Source organism: Plectropomus leopardus, chromosome 14 (assembly GCF_008729295.1).
Source record: "Plectropomus leopardus isolate mb chromosome 14, YSFRI_Pleo_2.0, whole genome shotgun sequence".
In the NCBI taxonomy this organism is placed as follows: Eukaryota; Metazoa; Chordata; class Actinopteri; order Perciformes; family Serranidae; genus Plectropomus; species Plectropomus leopardus.
The window spans coordinates 7,949,847-7,976,253 of record NC_056476.1 but is presented as its reverse complement, the minus strand read 5'-3'; the positions used below and the strand labels follow the sequence as shown (position 1 = coordinate 7,976,253).

The 26,407-nt window shown below is 38.2% G+C and overlaps 2 protein-coding genes across 2 annotated transcripts in view; both read left to right on the top strand.

Annotated features, from left to right (window-relative positions):
- The window catches only part of plekhh1 (pleckstrin homology domain containing, family H (with MyTH4 domain) member 1), a 46,123-nt gene extending 41,075 nt beyond the window's left edge, over positions 1-5,048 (top strand). The window contains 3 exon segments of the mRNA XM_042501450.1: positions 806-889; positions 1,449-1,595; positions 4,135-5,048. Of these exon segments, the coding sequence (XP_042357384.1) occupies positions 806-889; positions 1,449-1,595; positions 4,135-4,287 (384 nt within the window). The 3' untranslated portion in view covers positions 4,288-5,048.
- An 8,547-nt stretch (positions 5,049-13,595) lies between these two features.
- The window catches only part of slc25a21 (solute carrier family 25 member 21), a 117,381-nt gene continuing 104,569 nt past the window's right edge, over positions 13,596-26,407 (top strand). Inside the window, exons 1-2 of the mRNA XM_042501311.1 lie at positions 13,596-13,746; positions 13,854-13,935. Of these exons, the coding sequence (XP_042357245.1) occupies positions 13,866-13,935 (70 nt within the window). The 5' untranslated portion in view covers positions 13,596-13,746; positions 13,854-13,865. The remainder of the gene's footprint in view (positions 13,747-13,853; positions 13,936-26,407) is intronic.

Sequence of the window (26,407 nt, the reverse complement as noted above, 5' to 3'; positions counted from 1 at the left end):
ACAACCCGTGACTGCCTGTGCTTTCAGAAAGAATTACCCCCGAGCAGGTACTTTTTGAGGCGTCAAATGTCTCTGAAACTTTGTTTAGACCTTTGTTGAAAACACACTGAGTTCAGTCAGTTCCTTAAAAGGTCCCTGGTTGCTATGGAAATTGTTTGTGGTTAAATAGGGGCATATGCCTTAAAGCAACTACGAGACTTCTGTGGCCACTGTGAACAAAAGCAGCAGTGTTTACATGAGCACCACCACTTATATATTATATTTATACTGTTTTTCTTCTTTAATCACAGCTGTTTGCAGGATGCAAAGCAACGAGATAATGGGTCTGTTTGTGGCTATGTAAGATTGATAACTGTGATATAATGCTGTAAAACAAAGTAAGCCACCAATATGAAGCCACATGTCATGAAAAAACACATCTTGCAATTTATTTCATAAATAAAATAGACATATTACAAGAACCAATACAAGATCCATTTTGAATCTATATAAATCATGGTAAAGGTAATTTAGACACAGAAAATGAATGCCCATCCAGGTGTTTAGGGGTTAAAACTCCTTATAGCTTCTTTAATGTTGGCTCTTTTCTCTTAGATTCAGTCCTTCATTTGAAGTCTTTGTTAGAAAACAAGCATCCGAGTCATCCAAAGTAAACATCCACCTCTCATGTGACTTGAACCATGACACGGGCCATGCATCAAGCTCTGAGGCTGGACCAGTTTGAGACCACGAAGAGAGGAAGCCGTAATGTTTACCAGGATTGATTTCACCTGTGACATGACGCCTCTGTTTCCCCTGTCCACAGCCGGTCCCGCCCTCTCTTGTTGAGCAGAGCCAGGTGTGGCTGGCAGTCAATGAGGATGGATTGTGTGTGCTGGACTATACGATGGTGAGTTTAAAAAAAATAGCTCCATCCGCGCCGCCTCTATCCTGTTTTTACATTAAAGGAGAGAAATGCTCAAAAAGTGCTGATTCCTCTTAACGACTGCGGCGCTCAGCTGTCGGGGCCACAGCTGTCAACCCACTGCTCTGGGATTATTTTTTATTCTCTGGCATTTTAAACACCAGAAATCCACAGGAAAATAAAATGACCAGCCTCCGATTTAACATCCCCGACCCTGACAGACAGACGTTCCAACATGTAAACAACGTTAGCTTGAACTCTGTAATTTTCAGCAGCCCATGTAGATCCATTTCATTCTTGGTCTGGCGGGCGGCGATGCTCGTGTTCTGTCGAGAAAGCCAGAGAGAAAAACAAAGTAAAAAATCACAAGAAGTCGCTGGAAGTTATGTCACGCTCCTTCACGCTCAATTTGCCAAAGCAGAAAAACAAAAATCATTTCCCAAAAGCATTCCACGCTCTATTTTGAGATCAGCAATAAAAATGTAAACATGCTCGCTGTTTATATCGCTGAACATGTCACACTGGCACTGCTCTCATCCTTCAGCACACGCTGGTCACGTACTCCTACCAGTCTGTGATTACTTTTGGTGGCTGTCGCGACGATTTCATGGTGGTCACGAGCCAGCAGAGGGAGCCTGGAGTCGGGAAGAAGAGCGTGGAGAAGATGGTGTTTGTGATGGCGAAACCAAAGGTGAGAGTCACGAGCACGTCTGCACACGTTCAGCCTGATGATTGACACATTTCCACTGCCTCCACGTGTTTTTTTTTTTTTAACTCTTTATTAACACAAATATTTGTGACATTGACATGTCAGTTATGAGAGAATATCAAAGACAAAAGTTGACAAAACAAAGACTGGTTGGATACATTTTTACATCCTTGAAGATTAATCTGTTGATTATTGATCCAGTCCAGTCTCGCCTTTTGAGTCTTGTATAGAGTCTGTTTTTCTTTCTAGTTGTGCCTCTTGTAGCCTCAGTTTGTGTGTCAGTTTTTCCATCAGTTGTGAGCCATTGGTCCCAGTTTCTAATGTTCGCTTTCTTGTTTGCCACTCACAGTATTTTGATCAAATATCTATAACTGACAGGAACATTTTCTTTTGAGAATTTACATAAATAAAGCACCAAAAACTTATTAGGGACCTCAAATCCAAGTATTTGCTTTTGCTCCTTAAATACCATTTCCCAAAATACAATTATCTTCTGACATTTTCATGTCAACTTCAAAGGGACACAGGATATTAATGAACGTCGGTATAAAATACAAATGTAAATATGCCGGAGTAAGCAGGACTGCTGATTTACATCCGTAGTCGTTTGGCAGGTAACAGGCAATAGAAATAAAGAAAGGAAAGGAAAAAAAAACCCAAACAATTCATACAGAGAGACAAAAGTGCAGCATCAATAGCAATGTAAACTATTCAGTTAAAATATAGGCTTAAAGCGAATAAAACAAAACCAATTAAGTAATCCCTTCAAGTAATCTAATTATAAAGACAATAACTGTACTCTGAAAACATCAATTTAAACTGTAACTGTAATGAAATACAGTTTTTCATATTTTGCATTTTAAATCATGTCACTCCGTTATTTGTATTCCCAACCCTGCCCTCTGGACATCTCACATGCCTTTGTTTTCAAGACAAAGGGCTCATCAGGATCCTGGGCAGGAATTTTTCAGTTCAGACTATCAGGCCAGAGTTGACGCGCTCAAAGATTACATTATACAGGATTCAGCATGATTAAACAAACTTTCCCCTTACAGTTCCCAACCAGGTGTTGCTCTTTTTGCACAAAGGTATTGTGTAAATATTTACTAGTCGCTCAACTAAATTGAAAAAATCACAATATGACAAGAAGATATACGTATGTTTAGTACCATGTTGAGTCGCTGTAATCTGATGTGGACTTGTGATTGAGAATGTGTGAAAATTACTTAGCAAATGAACAGAAAGTCTCCTGATGATTGTTTTTATGTGAGTTGCTGAGATATCAGTGGTAGAGATGTCTGCCTTCTTTAATGTAATGACACTCTTGTGGTTCTCAAAGCGCCAAAAAATACATTTTTCTTTGCAGAAATCGTGACCCGGTCACTCAAGATAATCTAAACTAAACTAAAGATAATTCACAGACCTTGTTGTGAGCAGTTTCATTGAGGAACTATTTTCTCTATCCTGAAATAAACCGCCACATATATCACTGTGCAGAAGAAAGGGTGCACTGAAACGTTGCCGCTCAGACGAGGAGGCCGCCATCTCATCTTGTGCCAGCAGGAGCCTCTTTTCCATAAAAAGATGCACGATTGCTTCTGTGCAATGATTCGATTGGTGGAAAGAAAAAAATTGCAGGAAAATATAGGTAAGAGTTGAAATACATTCCTGCTGAAAAACCAGCTTGACCAGTTTAAGATGGTTAAGGCTGGTTTATCCATTTAAGTTCCTGTAGAATTGAAACCAAAGCAATGTCCTTGAGTATGGATAAAAAACAGTGTCATGAGAGGGCAGATTCACTCCAATCTGCGGCTGCTGCATGTCCTCCACTTTCTCTCACTCTTTGACATTTAAACTGTCCTTTCAGAATAAAGGCAAAAGGTAAAAAAAAAAAGACCAGCAAGAACTGGGTTTGGACCATTTAAGACTGTTTTAGATCAGCTAAAATCAGCTACTAGTATAAGCTCGTTACCATGTAAGATTTTCAAATGAAAATGCCTTAAACCAACCTAAACATTGACAGCTTTTGTCAAACATATCGTAACAAAGTGTCAAATAACATCTAGTCTACAGTGGACCTGTCAGGTAGAGTTGATGGACGGTGGTTGAGTTCATCTGATGGACTCTGGGTGAACGCAGTCAGGCGTAAAGGAAACGTGGGTTAGATGGACTGAGTGTTGAAGGTGCTGAAGTCGTGTAAAGGAGCTCTGAAGATAAGGGAGGAAACGGCGAGCCGCGACTCATATTCACCTGTTTCTTAATCCTCTCGCCACCGAGAGCTGATGGACAAAACAGTTGCTTTTAATTTATGTGCAGAATCTCAAAAGAGCTTTAACGCAGAGTCACATTACAGCTGTGGGCGAAGCTAATGAACTCCACTCTTGATAACAGATCATTTGGGTTTCTCCGGTTTCTTGCGTCCTCTCTGCTCCCTGGAATCAAATGAAACATCATATCTAAATGTTAAAGCCATTAATCCCACGGTCTGATGTGCTACGACCTGTCGCTGCTCTCGTCACAGATACTGGAGCTGACGCTGCTCATGGCCAGCTACATTAACCACTGGAACCCCAGCCTCCCGCCTGCCTCCCACCAGCAGCTCGGACACTGGGACGTGGACAGCAGGCACTTCCCCGCCATGAACTACACCACCAAGGGCCCCACATTACTGTGAATTGTGTAAGCAACAATGACTGTTTGACTACAGGGAGGCGTGATGATGACAGTTAACCTTTAGTGCGCATTCATACGGAGTGCGATGGGTTGCATGTCCGCATTTTAGATAGGTTTTTTTTTATGTTTTAGATTTAGAAATGTCAAGATCAGTCTTCTTAGACTATTTATTTCTACAACAAAAGAGTGTTTCAGCTCTGCTTTATTTTAGATGTAATGCTCGGGATTATTTTTGAAAAACAGACACAGTCTGAGGACACTTTTCCACCCGCAGCGTGATCCTTTTAGTCGCCGGCCTCGCTCATGTTTGCCTTAACTCTGACCTTTTTCCAGTCTGTCAGACCTCAGACTCTTTCTGTCATAAGCTGTTGCCTTCTGAGAGCTGGTTTGACTGGAATACAGTGTTGTGCTTCACTGTGTATTTACCATGAATGATCACACGTACTTGACAATGAACGATAGGTTAAATTCATTCATGGAGGTACTGTGCAATTAGAAAGGGACGGATATGGCATGTGATACTTCAGTTTTGTAGTTTTTATATCTGAATTTTGATATTTACTCAATTATTTTACATGGTGCATTAATTTGGTGATTTTTTTTATGTGCTTGGTCCATAAAATGTCAAAAATTGATAAATTGCCCAACAGTCCAAAACCAATGATATTAAAGTCCCCCTCCAGATACATTTTAACCCTTTAAAACTTAAGCAAATTGGCTTGATTTCTGTCAGAAACATGGGAAGAAGGCAACAAGCAACTAAAAGAGAAATGGCCCAAAAATTATCAAGAAATTTGTAAAAAAAAAAAAAAAAAAAAAAAAAGTTGCAAGAAAATTAAATGAAAATAAGTTTTTTTTAATTTAAATTAAGTAAATGACCCTAAGAAAGTGCTAAAAATAAACTAACATGTAATTGTAAGAATGATGAATATAGTTTTCTGGACATTTTTTTCTGATTTTTTAAATAATATATAATAATATTTTGGTCACCTTTTACTATTTTGTATTGTTGGGTTTTTTTCTCACTGTTTTTGAAAGAATTAAAACCAATTTCCTCAAAATCAGGTTTATGAAATGTGTCTAAACGCAGCACAATAAAACTGATATTGATCCAGGTGTTAAAGTACTTGTAGTAAAATCTAATTAAACAGGATTTTCCTACATTATTATTAAAAAAACGAACAAATTGCAGTAAGTAAAGTAATTTCACTTTCTATTTTCCGCCTTCTCCAGTGTAGCTCGCTCTTGGTTGCCCAGTGGAAAGGCAGTATGCATTAAGATGACTAGCATTAGCATTGGTGAAAAAAGTCAGTAGTGCACCAAAATCGTGACAAAACTGATGACTGGATGTATCAGAATAGTAAGTGTAGCTAGCATCTTTTATTTGTGTTGATTGTTAGCTAGTAAGCTAACTGGCCGTGTTAGTGAAACACACAATAATATCTGGTACGGCTGGTTTTTGGTAGATATTGGAAGGAGACTCCAGGGTTTGGTTATATCCAAAAACAGCACACTCTACCATGTTTTCTGTCAAAACTTTCACTATGCTAACGCTGACGAATCTGCTCTGCGCCGGTGGTTTCAGGTTTCTTTGCTGGTGTTGTGTTGGCGTCTGTTCCTCCATCAGTACTGGTTTCCTGTATTAGCAATTGGCTTTCAAATTAGTGATATAAGTCATATTAGTACTTAATCTAGCTTGTCCAGGGTTTGCTTGATTTTCCTGCTTCAGTAGAGGAATGTCGAACACTTTTCTCGAAACAGGTTGCACAGATACAAGTCAGCATATTAGGTGAGATTTTTTATGGGGACAGAAACAAAAGATAAACACATTTTTGAGTGGAGGGGGACTTCAAGTTTAATATCATAGAGTCATTAAACAAGACAGCAAATATTCATATTTTAGCTGCTGGAAAGCACTGAATTGTGCTGAAAATTGACTGAAATGATAAATCAAAATAGTTGCAGATTAATAACTAATGAATTTATCAACTTATCTTTTCAACTGTACCCCAAAACATTTAGATTTTTCTTTTTTTTTTTCAAAAAAGATAGCTTTTTCCCCAGTCAATTTTAGTCCCTATTTAAGGAACCTTCTTAAAACATTTTATATAGGTTTTAAGGAGAAAGTTCACATATAACTCATTTAGCTAGCATAAAGTAGGCCCAATAAAAGTGAAGTACATGATCTGCTATTGATGTAATGTTACTGAGGTACATAATAAACAGTGATATACTGTGTGTATAAAGCATCTGTGAACTCTTAGCAGTGCAACATTTCTATGTTCGTTTTTCTAGCATTTTCATAATCTGGTTACTCAGTGTTTTAATAATCAACAAACAAAAAGAGAGGACAAAATAAATAGATAAATTAAAAAGGAGCTACCACAATATTTTAATGACTTGAACTGTTTGGATCAAACCACTGTCTCGTGCCCATATTAGTTATTTATTTTATTTTCAACATTTTTAGGGGGGCTTTTGCTTAAAAACGGTAATGTTTTCCACAACTGTCACATTTATTTTGGAAAATGTAGAGTTTTCTTTATGTAGCAGAGTAATTTAAGAGCAGAGTATGTTTGGTTACTGTTTCTGTACTAGATTGTGTTACAAATGTTTGAAAGTTGGTGTCGTTATGTTTGTGTGTGTGTTACTAAAATAAACGGTCCAGTCCTGTGTCCCTCTGTGTTTCCCTACATCGTAATGTAATCCACAGTATTTTGAGCAAGAAAAATTCTCATGAAAATCCAGGTGGTTTAACTGATTGTCTTAATTTTTTTGTCGTGTGCTGGCAATATCTGGTGTTTTTGTGTTGTCTGCCTGTTTGTCCCATTCTCGTGAACGTGATATCTCAAGAACCCTTTGAGAGAATTTCTTCATATTTGGCACAAATGTCCACTTGGACTTGACCAGTTTTTGGTGGTCAAAGGTCAAGGTCACTGTGACCCTGCAATTTCATGAATGCAATATCCCAAGAACACCTTCAGGGATTCTCTTGAAATTTGGCACAAACATCAACTTTGAGGTCACTGTGACCTTGCATCTGTTTGATTCCCATGAACGTGATATCAACAATACCTTGAGGGAATTTCTTCAAATTTGACACAAACATCCACTTGGACTCAAGGAGGAACTGATTTACATTTTGTGGTCGTAGATCAGAGGTCAAGGTCACTGTAACCTCATCTATCTCATTTTTGTGAGTATGATATCTCAGAAACACCTTACGGGAATTTCTTTCAAATTTGGCACAAACTTCTACTTGGATTGCAACTTGGTTGGCTTGCAGAGGCATACAACTGCGAGGCAGTAATTCTAGTTTTGATGTGCGTGCTTCTCTGTCATTTCAAATTGTGTTGCAACATTCAGTACTTACAATCAAATCTTAAAAATCTCAACAAAAAGAAATGTCATCTTGAATACATCAATCATTTTCTTGCGCTGGAGCAAAACCTTTCATTGGTTTTCCTTCACTAAACACATTTTGCTAGTTTGGTATAATCTATTTAGGAAACAGGGTTCATGCAGTAATACCAGAATTCATATTTTAGTCAAAGCTCCTCTCTTGGAAAGTACAAATACTGTTTTTGTGTCATTAAAAGGCCTGTTCTCTCATCCAACACATCCATAAACTATATACTCACCCTCCGTGCTGGTTGTACTCAGCCTGCCCAGTCGACATGTTTTACTGGAGTCGAGGCTGTCGGGGTGGAAGCTGTTCTGCTTTCTCTTATCCAAGAGGGTCAAAGTGGTAATGGCATTTTCCTGCCAAATATATGCTGTAAATCCCACAGTTTTATGGCTTGTCTAAAGCTCTTGTTGTTCCAAAGCTGCGCTTATACAAAATGAAATGCTCGTTATAGGCCTCACTGCTGAATTTCTGCGTGCCTTCATCGCTCATCAAAAAAGAAAATAACTCGTCTAATTTTTCTGTGGAGCACTGAGGCTTAGGCAACAGGCTTTATAAGAGTTTAAATCAAATTTAATTTAAAGTAAAAGATTCCAGTGTTGTTGGATGGATGGGCATTTTGTTGCCCTTAGTGTAAATCATTAACAGTGTTTTACTGGCTGACTGTAGCATTATGTAAGTTATATGAATTATGAAAAAGACTTGAGTTTTTAAAAAATGTATTTATCCAGAATATAGAGGAGTGTGTGCGCATAATTTAAAGCCTTAACTCGTAAAAAGTGTTTATTCTTGTAAGCATGCGATTGCTTCCTCCATATGGTTGTATGTATACCTACTTCAGAGCGCAACTAGCAAATAATTTTATTATTGATTAACATGCCAATTATTTTCTTATAATTAATACAATCTTTTCAGAAAATATGGAAAAATATCTATTACAACTTTTTCAAGGCGCAATTTTTTATTGCTCGTCCAACATCTAAAGACATTCAGTGTAATAGCCAAGAAAACAGAAAAGTAAGTAAATGTTTCAACATTGCAGCTCCTCTTTATTTTATTTTTAAATTATTGTTGTTGTTATTATGTCTGATATATTTATTATTATTATTTTTATTATCTCAGAGAAGAAGAAGAAAAAAAAGAGCCTTTAATGTTTGTTGTTATACATTGAACCTGTTATATAGATAAATACATTTCAATACATACAATCTGTTAGGACAGTTTTGTCTTTGTATTCCAATTAACATGTGGAAGAAAATTAAGTCAAAATGTCGCAATTTGCTCGTTAAGCATCTCTGTGGCTCAAAGACCTCATGATGTTCTTAAATCTGGAGAAAATTAATTGACTTAACTACTATCTTGAAACTGAATGGTCATTTATTTATTTATTATTGTTGTTACTGGTATTACTTTTATTTTATTTTATTTTTCATTTTCAGTTTTATGTGGAAGGGTGGAGGGGAGCCAAAAAATGTCTTGTAATGTGTTTCTGCAGGTAAAGTGTCCCTTTATTTATCCTGTTAACTGCTTGTTCCAGTTCCTGTTGTGTACTCAGTCTCAGTTACCCATTCAGGTTAAACAACTAAAAAAGCTACTCAAATATCACTTTTATGTAACAAGTATGTGATCTGACATGTCAGAGTAGTACAGCGTGTACTGATGTGTTTTAGGACATGATTTGAACCTGCTGAGTCATGCCACAAAACCTAAAAGAATGACACTCCAACTTCATAAGTCGCTGATTTAATACTAAATTAACAACAATCTATAACACGTTTAAAACATGAGATTCTTCTTACATAATGTGGGGTTAGCCGGGGGACAACGTTCACATGTGGTTTATGTAAGAGGCCTCATACTGTACATGTCTCTTATGAAACGTGCCGACCCTCTGAGCCACTTTTAGAGATTTTGCTCAAAGGAAAATACCAGTTACATGACAGTCATCATTCAGATGACTGTAATTTCTCTGTATTATCAGTTAAAGACGTGTACTATCAGAGCTCCATTGTCTCCTTATAACTGATATATTTCAAGTTGAAAGTTGCTTTAAATTCAGGCCTTTTTTAAAAGGCTACTCCAGCCAAAATCTATCAAACATTTTAGCTCCAGCAGGATTGAAATGTGGCTGTAAAATGTTTGTGGGGGAACTGTTGCTGAAGTTGATGACAGCCACATTAATCCAAAAGAATGAACTGATTAGTTGATTAATCGTCACTGATTTTGATAGCAGTCATTTCACAAGAAAATTTCAAAATATCTGCTGGTTCAAGTTTTTAAAAAATGAGAATCTGCTGAGTTTCTTTTGTTTGATTGTAATCAGGATGTCTTTGGGTTTTGAGCTCTTAGTCAGACAAAATTATCAATTTCACAACCTTGGACTCTGAGGCACTTTGCACTATTTTCTGACATTTTATAGACTAAATAATTAACTGATTTATTGAAACATTCATCAATAGGTAAAATAATCCTTAATCGAGACCTGAAAACTTTAATTCTCAGGAATACATTTTGGGTGGAGTTACATGTTGAAATGAAACAAAGAAAGGAAGTTTCATTTGATGAATCATAATGTGTAACTTGCTGGAACCTGCAGGAATAATCCAAGTTTGTGCTGTCAAATTGTACCTAGGCAGTATGAAAATATAAATTTTGGGGGACATACTGCTCTGAATTTAGTATTTAAAAAAATAAATAAACATTGGAAGCTCTCTGAGGCCTCTCTCACCCCCTTAAAGGCTCAATATTTTTTTAGTCCGCCCCTGCACTCGTCTGCAAATGCCGCTTGAGCCGAGTGAGTGAGTGCTCACGCTAAAGGAGCCCCAGCTGCACTGTTGTAAAAAAACTGACTTTGTAAAAAATATTTCAATAAAATGTCATTTGTGAGAGACAAAATCATCCAGAGAGGAAACAGGGGGGCCCCACAGAGACTGATCATAGGGCGCAGAATTTGGTGCTACGGCCCTGATCGTAATCATAAATCATCTTCACTAAAATCCACTGTTATTACTACTGATTGTAGTTTAGCCCTGTACTGCAGATCTGCGTGTGGTTTGTCCTAGCGGTGTTGCCGTACCCCAACAGAGGGGCCTATCACTCGACTGCTGCGTCTACATACAGGTAATGTTAAACACTGTCTTCTATTTCATAACTTTAAAATGTAATTTTTAATGTGAGTGTTTTAGACTTTATCATTGTCAATTGCTCTATTTTTTGAAAAGTTAGTGTGTTTTTTAAAATTGTTATTTAAAAAAAGGTCAGTGTATGCAGTTTTCCTGCACAGCCTGAGGTGGTCTGCACCCCTAATCAGTCTCTGTGGTCCCCCTCCCCATTTGATTCATGTGTCTCTCACACACATTTTATTTTTTATAAACAGTTAGTTTTCTTTCTTTCCCTTTCTTTTGGAAACTTGATGTCCCTTTCTTGAGTAAAGATGTGGCAGTGTACGAGTGTACGTTGGTGTTTCAGCAGGATATAGCTGCATTTAGAGATGGATACTAGCGCAAGGGCGTTTTTAGTGTGCAGACACCCACACACACACACCTTAAAATGGCGCTTAGTCATCACAACTTTGAGAATGCCTGATGCAAGAATATTTTTTACAAATGTATTTATTGTTTTACAGTAATGTGTACAGCAGACCTGCATACAAACCTCTACACACATATACACATATAATGTACAATAACAGTTATAATGTATTTATACATTATTATTACATGCTATGGCATAAAACTAGGTTAGTTAAGAAACAGAGGGAAAGTAGGGGAATTCAAATAAAATACATGAAAATGAAAGCGGGAAAAAAGTAAAGGAAGGGCGGTGGATGATATTTAAACTTTTGTCAGAGGATTTGATATAACTGAGTTGATCTAGTGAAGGCCAAATATCTCATGATCTAAGATTTTTGTTTCAAAATGTTTGAAATGGTCAGTTTAGCTGTTAACTTTCTAAAATTTCTCCTGGGGGAACTGGGTGTTACAGAAGCCCTGAGGAGTGAGTGAGAATAGGTTTTGGCCAGCTGACAGTCTTGTCTGGGCCCGGGACAGATAATGTTAGATGGGCCCTCCCCTCCACCACCGCCGGGTTTTTTTGTCACTAAACATCACCAGTTATGTTTGATATATTGTGATAATGCAATAAATAAGGTATTGTATACGAGGGGAAAATCTTAGCTCTCCATGGCAGCTGAGATTTTAGTTAAATATGACATTTATATACTTGTCACAAAGGACCTGCTAATATTATTAAGAGTTATGCATACACATTTTCTAATCCTTATACATGCAGGAAAAATAGACCAGGGAAGAAATAAATTAGGCATTTTAATTTTAAGAATTTTCTCTCTCTGTCAACTGATAATACAGTAAATAAGCATGTATATCAAACTTTAAATGAAAACTTTATCAGTTCAACGTCATGCTAGAATTGTCAGTTCTCTAACTTCAAAACCAAATGAACATCTCATAACTGACATTAGTTCCTCTCTTCTCCTCTGTCTTCCTCTCCTCACCTCTCTCTCTTGTCTTCCTCTCTTCTCATGTGCTCTTCCTCTCCTGTCTTCATCTCCTCACCTCTGCTGTCTTCCTCTCTTCTCTTCTCATCTGCTCTTCCTCTCCTCTGTCATCATCTCCTCACCTCTCCAGTTTTCCTCTCTCATCTGTTCTTCCTCTCTTCTCATCTGCTCTTCCTCTCCTCTGTCTTCCTCTCCTCTGTCTCCCTCTTCTCTCCTCTCCTCTCCTCTTCTCACATCATTTTTAGATTTAAACTCTAAATGCTATGCGCCTAGCTTTCCTTGTGGCAAAATCATCTATAATGTCTTGAAAGTCCAGTTTCTTGGCAAGTTGACGCTCTATGGAGAGCATTGCCAAACCGTTCAGCCTCTCCTGGGACATGTTAGAGCGTAAGTAGTTTTTTATAGTCTTCATTTTACTGAAGGCCCGCTCACCTCCAGCCACAGTCACAGTTGGCCATAATGCAGGATCGCTGAAATTTTGTGCCTGATAATCAGTCTCTGATCCCTGCTCAGCGGACAGCTCCCGCTCTCTCCCTCTCTCTTCTCTGTCACCTGCAGCCTGACTCTGCTCCTCCGCTCCACCGTGACACACCCCCTCTCTCTCTTCTCTGTCACCGGTAGCCTCACTCTGCTGCTCCCGGACTCGGTCCAGAGTCACACAGCCCCCTCTCTCTTCTCTGTCACCGGTAGCCTCACTCTGCTGCCCCGGACTCGGTCCAGAGTCACACAGCCCCTCTGTCTCTTCTCTGTCACCGGTAGCCTCATTCTGCCCCTCCGCTCCACCGTGACACAACCCCCCTCTCTCTTCTCCGTCACCCGTAGCCTGACTCCTGACACCTGACTGCTGCTCGCTCTCCCTCCTCTCTGTTTCTGTCAAAGATAACGTGTTTTGTCAGGCTTTTGTACAAGCTAGGCTAATGGCCGTTAACATTAGAGCTGGTCAGTTAGGCTGCTTTATAAGGTTGGCTGCACTACTTACCTTGCTCTATTCCACTCGTCCCAGCTTCACTGTCGGCACATTTTTTAAAATATTTTTAGAGCATTTCTCAGCCCTTTGTTTTCCTCTTCTCTTTTTCCCCTTTTCTTTCCTTTTCTGGGCACCGGACTTGTGCTTACCAGACATTTTGATTGTAGACCCGCGCGCCTTCTCAACTTCAAATTAATAACAACATCAAAGTTTGATCTGGGCCAAACCATTTTTGTGTTTTGGGTGGGAGGGTTCATGATCACTATTTCTCAAGGACAACTAGGAGAATACAAATAAAAAACTGTAATGTGATTGAAATAATAGTTTTCCACTATTCTGACAATTTTTTTAATTCCACAATTTAATGAGGGCCCAGTCTTTTTTTTTTTTTGGGGAGCTGGTAATTGATTCCATATTAGCCTAGCCTAGCCTGAGAGCACTCGGAGAGATATCACTGTTGCGCTTTCTCCAGCGTGGGCTGCAGCTACAGGAGCTCAGGAAACTTCACACAAGACTGCGGGACAGCACGCCTCAGACCGCCGCACCGCAGAGCAGGATCAGGACGGTAAAGGTGCGTGTTCACCTGGAGCTCACTGTTACAGAGACTTGTGACATGATATAGAAGTATAGAAAACTTGTAACGGGTTTCTCACACACAGTCTGTGTTTACTTTGGTAGGACGCTTTAACCATGACAGCCAAAAAGCCGCAGAGCATGCTCCGAGAAGCCTCTCATCAGATTATAGCCGGTGGATCCGCAGGTAAATCCAAACACTTCTTTCACTTCAACTTCTTCACACAACCCGATTCAGATTACGCAACCGTTTATGGAGCGCGCACGCTGCTAAGTAGCATAGTAACAATGATACCAGTTAAACAAAAAAAAGTGCAGTGACGTCGGTCTCAGTCGCCTTCCCACGCGTGCGGCGGAGCTGCACGACATGTTTGTGGATGTTTAATCGCACATGCGTAGATAATCAACGACCGAATAAGTTCTTAAGAGCGACTCGGTCAAAGATTAAATATGTAAGCAAGATAGTTCACATGCTGGATAACTGCAGTGTTCACGGAAGAGACACTGAAGCAGGAAGTTTGCGCATGCGTAGTGACTACATTTACTCACGTACTGTCGGCTACTTCAGTACAAATTCAGGGCCCTTACTGCTGATTATTGTAGTTTTAACTCCAGGCTTTAATTGTACTCTTAAAAACATATTAGTTGGCTAAAAACAAAACAAAACAAAAAAGTTTGCATCAATATTTTTGAGTTATGACAACTTACATACAACCAGTGCACTGGTACATTGAGTTAAGGTAATTTTATAATCCAAGGCATTTTTCAAGTAGCGTTTACTTAAGTAAGGAAGTAATAAATATAAGTAAGAGTATATTTCTGTTTTTAATCTGAATCTGCAAAAAAACTAAGGGCATTAAATTAATGCAGTGGAATAAAAACTGCCACATTTCCCTCTGAACCACAACACAGTAACAACAACAACAACAACAATAATACTACTACTTATAATAATAAATGCTGCACTGCTTTTTTTTCAATGTTGTATGTCAATAATTTTGTATTTTAAAAGCAGCAAACAGGGCAAATTAGTAGTCTAATCATGACTTGTACTTAAGGCTGCTGCTTTATAATGAAATATTGACAAATGTGTAAAATAATGTGCTATTTTTTGCTCATTAAAGTAAATGTACGCACATGTTTAAAAGGTAGAAAAACAAATGTGTAGCCTATTGGCATTCCAATTAAAATGTAGGATAACAATAATAATACTAATAAATAGGAAGACCACACCTGCTTTAATGTAGTCTGTAAAATGCATAATTCTAAATCTTTAGAATTTTACTGGTAATTCTCTGCTTTTTGCCGTATGTATAATATACAATAGTGTGATTCACATAAATTATATTATGTTATATTATATCATATAGCACACTGTTGGTGCAATTCCAATTCTGGCCACCGGCAGCAGCACTCAGCCCGGCAGCTGCTGAACAGCTCCGGTCAATACATGAAGAAGAAATTCGGCGCCTTATTTGGTAGTTTGTTGGTTTGTTTGGTTTGTTTACACTTCGATTTGAAGCGTCGGAAGTCAAACCTCTGCTGTCGGATTGTCGTGTTTTTGTGTGATTTTAAACCTGCCTGACATCGTTTTTTTACTCCTTACAAGTCACCAAAATGTTGCCTCATACCTGGTGAGTCTGCACTTTAAATATTCTTCTCCTAACGTTTAATATCAACGGCTGACTGAAATGCTACATGCTAACGGTTATAAACGAGTTTAATGACAACGTTTTTGTTAGCTTTGAGATTTCCGCTGATTGTAGTCGTATATCTGCAGGATATTGGATTTGTGACATATCTTTCATGACAAATGTACTGCTGAAATGTGTCCAGTCTAAATTTGTAAATATTGTTGTGGTATTTCCATGGGCTCGCTCGCCATCGTCATAACTTGGTTGTTAGCCGTTTATATTGGTGCTGGAAAAATATGGCCTAAAAGCTTTCCGTGTGAAAGATGGATAGTAACTCGGATGTAAGCTGTGGCTTCAGTTTTGTGATTGCCTTGTTACGTTAGTGATTCATTCTACAGAAATATACATTAACGTTTAATGGCTGAATAACTGAATGTTGAAAGAGGAGCCGGTGTATCCTAACTATATATATAAATTAGCTTATTATTCACATGTGTTGGCTTTTACATTTCCCCTATCTTGTATATTGAACTATCTGTCATTATAAATGTGTAGCTATAATGTGTCCACTCTAACTTTTTCCATCGCCATCACAATTGAACTTGTTCGTTAGCCGTTTTCCACTGTGAAGGGTGTTTAGTGACCAGGATATAAGCTGTAGCTAGTTTTACAGATATATATTGCCTATAACGTTTAACGACTGAGTGAGTGAAATGTTGGAAGAGGACTCGCTGCATGCTAACGGTCATAAATTAGCCTAATGAGAACAACATTTTCTCCTGTGTTAGCTTTGAGTTTTCCAACAATTTCAGACATAAATCTGGCAGGATATCGGACTTGTGACGCATTTTTCACGGTAAAGGTATTACCGCACTGTGTCCAATATAGTGGCACTTTCATAGGCTTGATAGCAAACATCACACTATATGTGATAAATGTTTTAGTAGAAAATAAATCCGCAAAATAAAACCAACTTGGATATGAGATATGGCCGCAGTTTTGGGCCTCTTATGTAATCGCTGTTTTTACAGACATGGCGTTGGGAGTGTAGTTTGCAAGTTTCTTCCTCATAAGCTGCCAAAATGTTGTCTAGTACCTTGTTAGTTAGTGCTTTAAATATTCATCCCCTGACGTCTTTTATTGACAGCCGAGTGTCTGAAATGTTGACAGATGAGCCGCTGTTTGCTATCATGATGAACAAGCATAATCAGAACATTTTCACCTGTGTTGGCTTTAAGATTTCCGATGTTTGTAGTCCTATACTTGGCAGTATGTTGATTTGTCTTATTTTCATGATAAAATTACTACTGTAACGTGTCAAATCAACATAATGCACACATTTTGTGGCATTTTCGTAACGTAAGGCTTGATGGCCATTATCGTGCTGCACTTTAGCTGCACTTTAGCTCAGGTTTGGTGTTGACCTAAAAATGCCTAACCAAAACCTTTTATAGTGAAGGTGCTTCCTTTGTGACCTCAAATCTCCATATATTCCGTTTATTTTTTTATTTAGTTTTATTTTAGTGTCTTCATAATATTTTTTTTTTCATGTTTTTTTTTTTTCCTATATCCTACTAGCCCAATGCATTATTATTATTATTATTATTATTATTATTATTATTATTATTACCACCAGAGATATAAAATTGACCTTTTTCACAGCAGACACTGTGACTTGTCATAGTCAGGAAAGCACAGGTGAAACTGATAAATTGTTGTTGTTATTTAATTATTATTATTAGTATTTTTATTATTATTATTATTTATTTAAAAATTTATAAAAAAGGGGGGATAGGATTTGATAAGTATTTACTTCCTCATACTCCCTCTAGAGCATGAACTACTTATGTTGTTAACTGAATGGGTGTAATGATATTCTGGTTTTGTTTTTCTTATTTAGGCCTATATTTTATTTTCATTCTACCATTTTATTTGGCATGTTTGCAAAGAAAAAGAAAAAGAAAGCATTGACGATGACTCAGTTCCAATAAGTGTCACAGTAAGTTATTCAAGTAAGGCTGTTTGCCCAATACCAAGGTCTCCTCTAAGTGGAATGCAGCTGTCATTAAAGAAATTGAAAACACTCGTGCTTTTCCCACGATGACATCTCAAAATGTGTGCCGTGAAAAAAAGATTGAATAGAAGTCACGGACTGTCATGCGGAGTGCTGAGTCATGAATTGCGTGAGCAGAAATTTAACAAGAGTACAGACTGTCCCAGACAGAGCACACGTCCTGTCCAACCAGGAAGTGAGCTGAAGTTAACCCTCTCGACTCTTTGCTTTTCTTTTCTCTTTTAACCTTCACAAAAAACCATCCGCTGTGCCTCACACTGTCTGTAGTGACGTAATATTGCGTAACACGACGGACACGTCGCCAACTCGTGTTTGCTGTGGGGCAAAGTAGAGACAGCTGGTGAGAGAGTATTTTGACAGTTAGTCTTGGTATGAGCTGCAGTTTAGGAGGAAACCCCCCAAACGTCTTCATCTTATGTTAACTATAACTTACTGGCTTTCAAAATGAGACTCGTGGAAGTCACGTGAGTTGAATGCTAGAGGTGAAAAAACACGAATGAACTGATTTAGAATGACGTTTTTGTTGCAGTGCCAAAAGTTGACCTCTTCTTCGGCTGTACCCGCTATGTAACCCATATGATTACTATATAACATGCATAACACACACCCAAATGATCACACCTATCATGCCCCAATGATTACCAGATCACTGAGCCAAAACATGGCTTTAGTGAAAAAATAAATATGTGGAAAGAAACAAACAGGTAAACTATCTGTAGATTAAACTGATAGTGGACTGATATGTAATTTGAGAAATAGTGCGCACTGAATCATTGTTGCATTATTCTTTTGGCTCTTTTCTGTGGGCCTTGTATTAAGGATTTATTATTTAAGAATCAGAAAATGGCAACAGCAGGAGGAGGTCCAATTGCATGAAAACATAATGAATTCTCCTTTGTGTGTCTTTTGTCATGCACATTATGTAAAGGAAAAACCAAAGTCAAGGTTGGTAGCTAATCATTTTACCTTACTCAAATCTTTGAGCCAGGTTGTGCAAAAAGAAGTCTCTGGAAGCGGTGTATTTTGAAAAATATAGCACTGCTGCTGTTATTGGTGTTGCAGGTGTCATGGTTTAAGCCTTTTCATGGACAGTGAATCAGTGACGGTGAACGAGTAATCATTGACGCTACATAAACAGCTACCGTGAAATGAAGTGTCAGTTCTCGCTTGCTCTACATGTGCAGTTTAGCCACCAGCAGTCCAGGACTGTGGTTGTATGTATTTGTGGAATGAATGTGACGCAGTGACATTTTGCGGCTGCTCAGTGAAAACCGGTCATTGCATAAATGTTACACAACGTACAGGATACAAAATCACGCTAGTAGAAACAATTTTTACAAGTTTGTTTAATTTATAAAAGCCTCTCACTGCTTTTGTGACAATTGTGTCATCAATTTGTGGTCCTTAATGTAAATTTTACATCTTATACATGATTTAATATTCTTTACGTTCTTATTTCATACACCAAGTTGTATTTTATGGACTTATCATTTTGTTATTCATCACTTAGCTGCTGATGCTCGTTTGTGGAGAGCCAGCTTTGCAGTCAAGCGCTAATTGTTCAGAGAAGAAACTATGATGTGCAAAATGATTTCCTTTTTTTACCGAGTTGTGAACAAGTATTACAAAGTTATCAAACAAGCAAGACTGTGTAGTGACTGACAGTGTATAGACTGTCTATTTATGGTGTTAGTTTTTTTTCTTCCTCTCCATCCGAACAACCCAACAGCTGCAAACAATAAGGACCACAAAACTCTTTCCTCATGTTTTTTTTCCTGGTGTTGTTGCTGTGCTCACTCACCACGTCGATCATCAACACTGAAGGGTGTTTTCTGTCTTTCTGTCCACAGTGTGCAAAGTTTTTAACAAAGGCTCTCTAGCCTCATGATCAGTAGTTTTCATATTCAGAAATCACAATTATACAATCTGTGCATTGCAGTACCCATTCTACCATATTATTTGGTACCACAAAAAACAAATTAGTATGTCCCAATACAAAGTATGTCAAATGTGGGGTGCCGGAAATACCAGGATGTTCTACTGCATCCGGTCACATTTTGCAGTACGTAAGCCAGCATGCTTTTCTATTCTGACTCACAGTCCTCTAGCAGGAGATGCATCACATCTACTGATCCACAATCAGATGACTGCACGTTAGAAGCTGCAGTGACAGGCGACAGCGCATTAACTTACTATTACTATTAACTTACTGATGACCAAACAGTTAAAAAGGAATATTCATTCTTTATGTAAACAAATAATAGATAGTCAGAAACAAAAGATATAACAATAAGAATAACAGTGACGGAGAAATGCATATGCAGTTTTATCATTGCATATTTAACAAATTAAAATTAAGATATATGCATTTATAACTTACAAGTTAAAGCTACATACATTGTAAATTAATAACAGCAAAACTCTCTGGTTTGAGCTCCGTCTCTGGCGAGCTTGGCGAATGGCATTTTGTTTTATATCCAAGGTAACAGATTGATGAGCGAGAGGGTCAAAGTTCAGAGTACAGTGCTATGAAGAAGTAGTATGTCGTGATTGTGTACATATTGCGTGAAACAGTACAAATGTTTTAAGGGCAGCTGCAGTAAGTAAAAAGAAAAAGTATGTAATTTGAAATTTAAATCTTTACTTTTAGAGATGCCAAAAATGTACTTTTATTAATATTTCATCAAATGTTTACATGTGCATGTGGGCCTCTTTGAGTAGAGGAGCATTGCTGGTGATATAGTTACATTTTTCATATTTAAAATTTCTCTATACAAACAGTAGAATGGGAATTGTATATTACTATTGCACAAAATGACTATAACCGATTTAAGTGACTCAACTAATGCTTAAAATATCTCTTTCCCAGCTTGGCTTATAGCCAAAGCTATGTTCCTCTCCCTCCATATACCAACAGATCTTCAGTTGTGAATCCCAAATCATGTACTCTGTTTCTTATACTGCCTCTACTGCATTTATCATGGAGCTCTGCTCTCTTTAGCTTGCTCACTTGTGTCTGCTGTGAAAATGTGAAAATGTTTCTATGTGTTGCAGTCTGCTCTTAAGGGGTTAAAGAGGTGTTTCAGATGTCATTGTTGTTGCAGTTCCAGTGGTTACTGACAGAGGTTGGTAGAGGTCCTGTAATGCCTCAATGAATAATTCACTCTTTAAGTGTCATTATCTACTTCTAATCTGTGTCAGAGCCAGTAGAAATGTGTATGACACCCGGCGCTAAGTTGCCACTCCGTCCTCTCTCATGCTGTTACAGTTAATGGTGTAATCTTTTTACGGCACCAGAAAATCACACAATTTCAAAAGCTTCTCTAAACAGCTTGTGCAGTTTATTCCAGGTGTTTTACAGCGGAATGATTTTGGTTCCAAAAGTCCAATATTTACCCAATTTAGGCCAACGCTTTGCTCTCATACAATGGTTTATTTTAGAATGAACCAACAGTGGCTTCCAGCAGTAGTAAATGCAGTGCTCTGGCTTTTCGTTTGGCACCTTTTATACTTTCATGTCTTATTTTGGGAGCTTGGCAAAGATGGCCACATTACCATCATTAGTATACAGTGAGGACTCTGATCAGCTGTTTAACTCTGGGTCTGTTGGTCAAATAAACTTAAGTCGACTTGGAAATAGTGCGTAATGTAATTTAAATTAGTAACGAACACCTCTTTTCATGCTGTGAATCAGTCATTAAGTACTCTGGATGTGACTTGTCTCAGGTGACGTTTTTGAGAGAAATGATGTGTCGGCGTACTCCAGCTTTGTTGCTTGTCCTATCTTGTGTACCCCTCATGAGGGGCTCATGAGGGGTCTGACAAACTGCTGTCCTGAACCTCCAACCAGAGGCTGAGGCTCTCGTCTGTCCTCACCCAGAATGATTGGACAGACGTTTTCACCCTGAGCAGAATGACCTCAGTGTTTCTCCTCACCTTCGCTCTACCCCCCTTTTTAGTTTCTGATTCTGTCGATGAGGATGGAGACAGACTGCTGTTAATTTATGTGCAAGCCAGACGTAGAGCCTATAAATAAGATGTGAGTTAAGGAGAAAAAGCTGCTTTTAATGCACAGTTTGGTGTTCTGTGGTGCGAACTTGCACCAGTCAGTTTTACCTCTATGTTGAGTGCTGGTGTAATACAGTGTGCTGATTCTGTGAAACTGGTACACATTTTTGTGTGTTTTATAGCTGAAACGACTCATTGACTTATAAGCAATAAGCAATAGCAACTTATAAGCAATAAGCTTTATAAGCAAAAATGGCAAGCATTCGCTGGTTCCAGTTTCTTAATTGTGACAGTTTGCCTTTATTACCAGCAGCAACTACAGGGCTGGTATTGTTTCCACCTTGTGAGTCTGTGTGTGTGTCGTCATGTCATAATGTGGTCCTAGTGATACCTATTTTAGTGGGAACTGTCATAGAAGCTGTTTTGCCAGGTGTACTATGTGTGTCTGTATGTCCGTCTGTGGATCAAGATAATGTTGCAGCCGTGCAAGATGCAGTCACAAAACGCCCTTGGCCCACATTTGTTCTAATTCTTGGATCACTTTATTGCAGCTGTAGCAATCCCATGGTAAGATGGTCTCTAGTCTTGGGCAGTGATTCCCAACCTGGGGACAAGGATAAACCCGAGGGGTTAACATGATGCTTAATGTGATAGATTACAAAGTGAGAGAATTTCTACTTCACAAATTTGCAGCCTTTTTTAAGATATTTTCTTTTTTGCCAAACATTTGGTAGTTTAAGCTTTTGGCAGGCTTATTAACTGTATTAAAATGACACTATAAGAAATTAAACGTTGAAATGTCTAACTTGTATACCTGTGACATTTTTGATGAGGGGTCGCATAGACACTGCTTTTAGTAAGGTGAACATTTTTAGTAGTGTTGGTTAGACTAAAACCAAACTCTTTGACTGCATCATCCAGGGCTTTAGGAAATTGTCTTAGCGATATTCGATATTTGTGTTATTTTCATATTGTATAGTCGTAATCCCAATCAATTAATTGTGAAAATAATCAGCAAATTAACTGATAATAAAGATAACTCTTAGTTGCAGCCCTTGTATGTCGGGCTGAAATTTAAGATTAATTTCACTGTCGATTAATCTGTCAACTATTTTCTTGATAAAGCACGTAGTTGTTTGGTCTATAAAATGTCATAAAATGGTAATAACATTTATTTTGTTGTTTCCCAAAGCCCAAGTTGATGTCCTCAAATGTCTTGTTTGTCCACAATCCAAAGATTTTCAAAGAGTTTACTGTGATAGAGAGAAAAAAAACTAGAAAATATTCACAATAAGAAGCTTTAAATGGAGAATATTGACTTAGAAAAAAAGTATTGAGTCAAATTATTGTTGATTAATTGTTTTAATGTGACTTCTGTGTTTGCTGTAGTTAATTACAGTGTATTCAAGACTTTGCATGAGTGGGTTGTAATGAGTAACATTTCACTCTGCAGCGCAAATGTCCATTCTCAGTTTGTCCACAAGGTGGTAGTAGTTGCACACTGTATCGCTTATCATACTAAAGGGATGTTACAACTTTTTTGTGGTTAGGTTTAGTCATGACTTTTGGATAAAGGGGGGCAGAAGTGATGTATGTGTCCTCTGCAGAGAAAAGCAGCAAGAGTGTTTGTAAAAGAATTCTCAATCAAATTTATGTTCTATTATTGGGGAAAAAGTCTATTTAAAGATGGAAGTAGAGGCAGAGAAACGTCATTAAAATAACAATGTCATCATGATTAAATACACAGTAAAGCAAGTTTTAAAAGTCGAAACTGGAAATCTCTCTAGTTACATGCACATTGCTGTAATGTTTTCTCTAACTCCTTTGTTATTTCCTTGGTGGATGCATTTTTTAAAACTCCATGAGTAAATCGATCCGTCTCCAGCAAATGGACTGTGACGACATGAGACAGACGCCCCGCGTGTGATTACTGCAGCTCTCCCTCCAGACTGTCAGAGCCTCGCTCAAACTGCACTGCAGCTCTCCCAGTTTAATTGGTTTTAAACAGTGAACCTGAAATCAGTCGGGAAAGAACAAATAAAGCCACTTAGCCTAAATGAAGGAAAGGAAGAAAAGAGGAGAGGGAGGAATCAAATAAATAAAGTCAAACACTGAGTGTGTGTGTGTGTGTGTGTGTGTGTGTGTGTGTGTGTGTTTGTGTGCGCGCTTGTGCCATTGACAGACACTGCAGTTAGCAATGAGCGATTCCCGAGTGGCTGCACCAATCACAGGCGAATTAGGCCTAATATTTATTTCCAGAAACAATTGTACATGTTTCAGCGGGGCTTTGATTGAACTCCCGGTGGACATGTTGTAGACAGATGTTTAGATGACCTCATGTTTGAAGTAATGTTGATTCTGGATGGGGTGCTTCTTGGACTGTTCCTCTAAATCAGCTCCCTCTGCCTCGCTTTTTTTCCCCCCCTCAGTCTGGGAGGGCATGCGGAGACTCACGTCCTTCATATTTTAATGTGCGCTTTGGCTCGCATTAAATAGCACTCATTTACATTTTTTGTTCCATCCTTGACAGACAGATGTCCATGCATGGGGGTCGTGGATGGCTTGGTTAAAATGAGCCATGATAGTGCTGAAGGATGGCTACTTAACCGGACACATCTGTCTTTTGTTCGTAATGCTTCTCCATATACGTGTCGGTTTCAGAACAACGCCAGGATTTACCATGAAGGCAGCATTTCTGACAAGCTTGTAAACATGATACATAATAGAAGTGATCTGAGACATTAATTTGAGTGAATTTCTGCTTCATGAATAAATTGCATGCTGCAGGGTGTACAGGTTATAATGAAAGTAACCCCTCATTTAATATGGAGAAATGACAACACACCAACATTCCTAAAACAAACACAAAAGATTTATAATCTCCGGCAACTAATTACCGTCCTCAGCAAATGTGAATGATCACAATGTCAGAAGAAATTAGTTGAATGCACACAGGCATTGAGTCTAATGGGAGTTTAATTATTGCACTGCAAATTTCTAGCATCTTAAAATAGATTGTATAAACCCAGAAGGTTAACTGGCATTACAATGCAGATGATAAAATAATGAACAGACACAATTTTGGTGCCTTTGGTTAGGTATTTTAATTGAGTGACAAATATATAATTTAAAAAATATTCTTGCAAAACAATCAGCTCTAACATATTCAGAAGCAAAAATGGCTGCAGTTGGTCACTGTTAATTTGCATCAAATAGTACATTTAATCAAGCATGGTACTCAAGTAGAGTCCGAGGTACTTGTACTTGAGTAAATACTTTCCATTTTTTGCCATTTTATACTTCTATTCAACTATATTTCACAGGGACACAGCACCTTATTTTTCACTGCATTTATTTGAAAGCGTTACTTTGCAGAGTCAGATGATTAAATCAAACTATAATAAACTAATGATGACAGATGAAACTACTCTGCAGTTTATAAAATAATTCAAATTAGCTCCAGCCTTATCAGCTGCAACAATAAAGTGATGCACACATGAATACATCAATGTTAATAATCCAGTAATATACATTATTCTGAAATAAGCCATTTTGCATAGTGAGAATTTTAATCTTTGAATTATTAAATTAATAATAATTGTAATAATTATTACAGTATAGAATTGTTCTATACTGTGATGCTGCTTTTTATTTCAGTAAAACATCTGAGTACTTCTTTTACCTCTGGTGCTAAACAAACATTATCACCAAGCCCAGGGGAGTATTTATGGCTAATTTTTGTTCGTAGCTTTTGCTTTAAAAGACTTCAGTAATGTGCCATTTGGCCGACTTCCTGCGCTACAATCAGCGTAGCTAATGGCTGCGTTGTGACAGCAATATGCCTACGAAGATTCTCAGTCATCCAGGTCGGATAAAGTCAAACAAGAAGTCCCTAATGGCTGCTTCTTAAATTAGCAATGTCTGTTAAAACCCCTGTCGAAGTTCCAAAAACTGTTTCAGGGTTACTTAATAAAAAAAATAAATTGAAACATTTTTGTTTACAGCAAGACCATTGCAGTAGAAATCAAGACTGCATATTATGACTTGATTTATCGATTAAATCCAATATGTAATGCCAGCTGCAAATTAAAAATATGCAGGAGGAACTTGTATGACTTTTAGTTTCAGCTGTGTCCACAGGTGAGGCCTTTTACAGGCTTTAGGCTGCATATGAATCATCCTTATTTGACAAGTGCCATCAATTTTCTCTGAATTTACATCTGCCCCGGACTGAGATCTGTCTCTGTCAAATGTTGGATGTAACAGAGAGAACTGTATCCTCAAATAAACGCTGAAGCATTGTAGCCAAAATATTCTGTAAGGTGTAAAAAGTCTAAAACATGCCTGACAACTAAAATGAACTGAATAAATGATCCCAAAAGAGCCATTTGGGTTTTTAAATCATCTGTTTGTGACATGTCAGGTCAAAGCAAAACAGAGCAAGCTTGTATTCTAGTAATGTTGTTTTAAAGACGATGACCTGTTTTAATGCAGGTACTCTGCAGGCTATAATTAGATACACTGATGCACTGAAAGTCTGGACTGAAATAAAAATGTGTCTCAGTCCAGTGAGGGCCTGTGATGTGATGTATGAGCCGCAGTCGAGCTCATGACGTTATCTTAATGACATGATTTATGAAAACGGTTCACTGGCAGAGGTTGGGGGACCGGAGGAGGCCAGTTGTTGGGGAGGAGGACTACGCTGTTACCGCAGAGGCGGCCTGTGTGTGAAATGAGTCCAGCCAAGACGCAACATGAAGTTACTGAATTGTACTTTTTGCTCGAGCATGTGCATGGCTGTTTTTCTGCAACGAGCCAAGAGAGGCCGCATGCACTACTGCAGAGACTTCTGAATCAGCTGCTGTTAGTCAGCGAGCGTGTCCGGTGGGTTATTGGGTTTTGGGTGATGCACCACTGCACCATTAATGACATGATGGCATTAT